Genomic DNA, 4,370 nt, shown 5'->3' on the forward strand with positions numbered 1-4,370 from the left:
GAAAATTTGCATACGGATGTAAGTCGGGTGACAATGCAGTATTATGGTACCATCGAGCTGATCTGATGATGAAGACAGGAGGTGGTCATAGGAACTCTGTGATAAAACAACGCAACCTAATTGTGTTTGGTCGATGAGTATTAGTATTAGTTGCCTGTGGAAAAAAAGTACAGTCAGCGATAAAAGCTTGTACCAAAAATGAAATTTTTGCCAAAAACTTATTTTGACTAGGCTCTCAATTACTTTTAAGAAAATCTTAAAAACGATTCGTCCTATGAAGTTCGTGTTAATGAACAAGTTCAAGTCAATTAAAGAGTCAAAGGTGCAAAAATTACTAAGTTTTTTTTGTACATATTTGAATTTATTTAAAGAAATTAATTTTATTTATATTAACTAATTTATATAGTCTGGATTTCAATTCCCTAATTGCCCTCAGTGTAGAACGACGAAGACGTATCTAGTGATTATCTTAAGAAAATATTTAGATTTATATGCATGATACATAATCATTTCCTGTGCTTGTACCTAAAAATGCACGATAATCGACATACAATATAGGTACTTACATAGATAAATATACACAATTCTTGTAATTTTAACTTGGGACTAGGGTTGCCAGACGTACGAGTACTATAATATATAGTATTGTACTATATTTGGCCTATGTGTACTTTATGAAATACGAAATATATAAAAGTACGCTACGCTAAAATACTTTATTTTATACTGAAACTAAAATAAGCAAAAAATGTGTAAGTAATAAAGAAATACTCAACTTTTTCTGTGTGTACTTTATTTTTTGATCCTTCAAACCGCCAAATACTATATTACTCAAAAATCTGGCAACCCTACTTGGGCCTGTAAATTCCTTGAGAAATAGCGATCATATTCAGACAAAAGTAACGATATCCTAGTCCTACTGGGTATCTTTAAAAATCAAAATTATTAACTTAAGTCAAAAAATAAAAATTAAAACGAAACGTGTATGAACTTACTTTCACTAGAGTCTTTGGCTCTCCTGTAGGAATCCCTCACCCGAAATCCTTTGTAACGATGCTCTTGCCCGATATTGCTACGATCCTTTTGACTAGATGATAGTGACTTCAATAGTGATGAAACCCTTGCAAAAAAATATTGCTATCAAATTATTCTAATTGAAAAAAAACCTCAGAAAAGTCTTAAGTATAATGAAATCCAATTAATATTGTGGGAATAAAAATAGTGAGTTGCATAAGGGCCACTTACGCGATTCAGGGTTAGCCAGTCACCTCTGAGTTAACACGGGGTTAAATTGGACTGTTAACTCCGGGGTTAACCAGTTAACTTCGAGTTAGTGGCTAAGTAAGCTAGTGGCCCTAAGTAAACTAGTCCTGAAATCGAATTGTTAAGGAAAATGTTTTGACCCCATTTGTCTTAACTGGGATAGGAGCGGCATTAGTGATCTAAAAATTTCATATCGATTTGTTATCTAGTGCAATCTGTTTTTTTTTGTTGAGAATCAACAAGAACTAGTAATTTAGGTTATTTAAGAGGTTTTGTTTTCTGTTATAAATATTTCTCAGTAACTTACACGTTATTTGAACTCTTATCAGTTATTCTCTTTTGGAGGTCATCCACCTTGACTATGACAAATACCGGCGAGCTATCATCTTCTTCGTCGGTGATGGTTTTATCATAAGGGGATGATCCTAGCATGTCCAATAATCCATGTTTCTCTTGTTCGGCATGTACTGACTTGTAGTTATCTGGGTTATAAACTAGAACATCATTTGCATCCAGCCCGGTCAATTGATCAAATAATGTTGGTTGATACTTTTGTGTTAACTTTTGGTTCGTTTCTATCCGGCCGACATATTTTTGCTTTCCATATTTGCCACCAGCCTTAAGCGCAACTTCAAGCAACGCTCGAAGATCTTGGGCATTTAAAGAACTAAAGCTATCGTCGTCGTTGTCATCATCGTCTTTTAACTGCTGCTGTTGCAATGCACTTTTGACAAAATTCTGAGCTAATATCTGGCAGATTGTCATATCCGCTATTGTGAAAACTGTTAAAAGAAAAAACATGAAATTGAATGTGACAACGCATAATACAAAAGCTTCAAATTCGGTCATGACTCATGAGTATAAGCTAATTATTTACTTTGTTTGCCAAACCAAGAATGAATCGATTTTTTTTCTTTCTCTCTCTTCTTTATATCTCTAATCTTTATAATTATAAAATTATAAACTTCATTGGCAGTTTGATGTAACTTTTTCAGTTTTGTTTTTTCTTACCTGCATAAAAACTACATCATGCAAGTCAAGTTTCATGCTTTCTTCCGGATAGGACTATACTTTTGATATTTGTTAGGGCAATTAGCCGTACTACTCGCACTACCCCTATATAGCAAGGGGCGAGCAAGGGCCGGCCGGCAGTACGAGTATGACAGATGAAACACACAATACTAACTGTTTTAACTATTAAAATTTGATTAATATGAAAGTTTCTTTTTTTTTCGCAAGTGTGTTGAAAAACGTCGTATGAAATGCGTGTGCATTGGTCATTACACACATCGGCTTTCTTATTGCGCGCTCGCTTACAGCTCGCGCGCACAATATCGCCTCGTGTGTAATGACCAACTTAGCACACTTGTATCATAATGTACTATTACAGTACATATGGTGCTACTTTCTCGCACTAATTCGTAAACAGCACTTTTCGTGCATATGTCGAAAGTTTAAAGGGCCATATGTACTGTAAAACGTTATACGATACACGTGCGAATTTTAATACAGTTGCTCAAAATGTGCTACTTAACGTAGCTGTTTAGCGTGCGGAAAGTTGGTTTTCGCGAACTAGTGCTTTTCACTTTCCCATTTTTTTTTTAATTTATACTTTAAACGTCGTAATCAACATAAATACCTACTGTTATTTTAAGAATACGAAAAATATACATATTTCATATTTTATTACTTACCTCTTCATCATTATAACACGTTTATTTTTTAATTTTGAATATTGAAAAACCATTCTTAATAAGTTGTCTGAAAGGAACGGAATAGCTATGGAAGGTAGAGGTGGGAATATCTGCCTAAACGCCTTTCAAAGAGGCGTTTTTTCTTACTGCAAACAAGTTTTTTCCAAAGGCATTATTCGATATTGTTTTTATTCCTTACTTTGTTGTTTTTCTTATTTTTTCGCAACTGTATTAAAAAACGTCGTTCGATACACGTGCGCAAGATATCTCGGTACTCGTGCAGTGATAACATACTTTCCGCACTAGCATCGAAATGTACTATTACATTCAAAGTAAAAATAATAGTTCTAACACGACATTTATTTGCATAAATAATTAGTAGTCGAGGATTCAATTACGAGAATTACATACCTATACGGCGGGGCCAAACATAAACTATTTTTTTTTTGTTTAGTACCTTGGTGCCTGGTGGGCATAGGCGAACGAATTGAGTGGGTCAATTACGAACGGTCGCCATTGCCCAACATAGAACAAAAATCGGCTCTTTTATTTGTTAATTAAAAGTAATTCTCTATATTACTTTAATTCTCCATTAAAAAAAAGTAATTCTCCACTTTACCTTTGGTTGAAATGGACTTATAAAAAGTGTACAGACGTTCAATCGTCTTCACTTGGCTAACGTTGTGATTTTTGCCGCGAAGTATGTATTTACGTTTTTAAACTATAAGTTTAATCCTGACTAATCTGTCGTTTATGATCTAATTTTTAGGCTAGTCTGGTCAATTGTGAACGATCTTGTAACTGTCTCATCGCTCGCCATTGCCCGACCACTGTCGGATAAACACGAGCACTAAGAGGTTTGTTTTTGTTATAAAAGTTGATTAAATAAAGAGAAATTAATACTGTTGATTGTTGTAGTTTAAAGTACTATAATTTACCTTTCAGAAGAACCTACAAATACTATCTTGATTTTTTCCAAAACTCCCCGTAATTACCCCGCCTTACCTTAAACTCACTTACCAGCCAATAATAACGTCAAGCGCGTCATCGTACAAACGAACCCAGACAAGAGTAACCGGTAACAGTTTCTCCTACACACACGAATATTGTTTTAATTAGTTCCACCTTAATTTTTAATTTTCTCTTATCACGTATAAGAAACCCGTAAAACTATAATATTTACGATGCGACAAAATTAAAATCAAAAGAAAATCTTAACATACCTTCAACATTTCAAAATAGGCATTATGAGAATTCAAACAAGAAAAACAGCCTCATAAAGAATTGCATCTCGACGACATTGTTCTCTGGAAGCCAGTTGTAAGGCCGACATTTACTAAATAACGTATCTCTGTTTTCTATTTTTCGGAACACTTAATAACCTGCATTGCAGTCGTTGTACGTATTCATTTT

At 34.2% G+C, this 4,370-nt stretch overlaps 1 protein-coding gene across 1 annotated transcript; it reads right to left on the reverse strand.

The window, feature by feature from the left end:
* Positions 1–969: 969 nt before the first annotated feature.
* LOC134756220 (uncharacterized) lies at positions 970–4,039 on the reverse strand. The gene is made up of 3 exons (XM_063693049.1): positions 3,978–4,039; positions 1,571–2,045; positions 970–1,120 (listed from the first exon to the last, which is right to left on the reverse strand). The coding sequence occupies exons 1-3, from the start codon at positions 4,003–4,005 to the stop codon at positions 970–972; spliced, it is 654 nt and encodes a 217-aa protein (XP_063549119.1). The 5' UTR covers positions 4,006–4,039.
* Positions 4,040–4,370: the final 331 nt, after the last annotated feature.

This window comes from Cydia strobilella, chromosome 3 (genome assembly GCF_947568885.1).
Source record: "Cydia strobilella chromosome 3, ilCydStro3.1, whole genome shotgun sequence".
Classification (NCBI taxonomy): domain Eukaryota; kingdom Metazoa; phylum Arthropoda; class Insecta; order Lepidoptera; family Tortricidae; genus Cydia; species Cydia strobilella.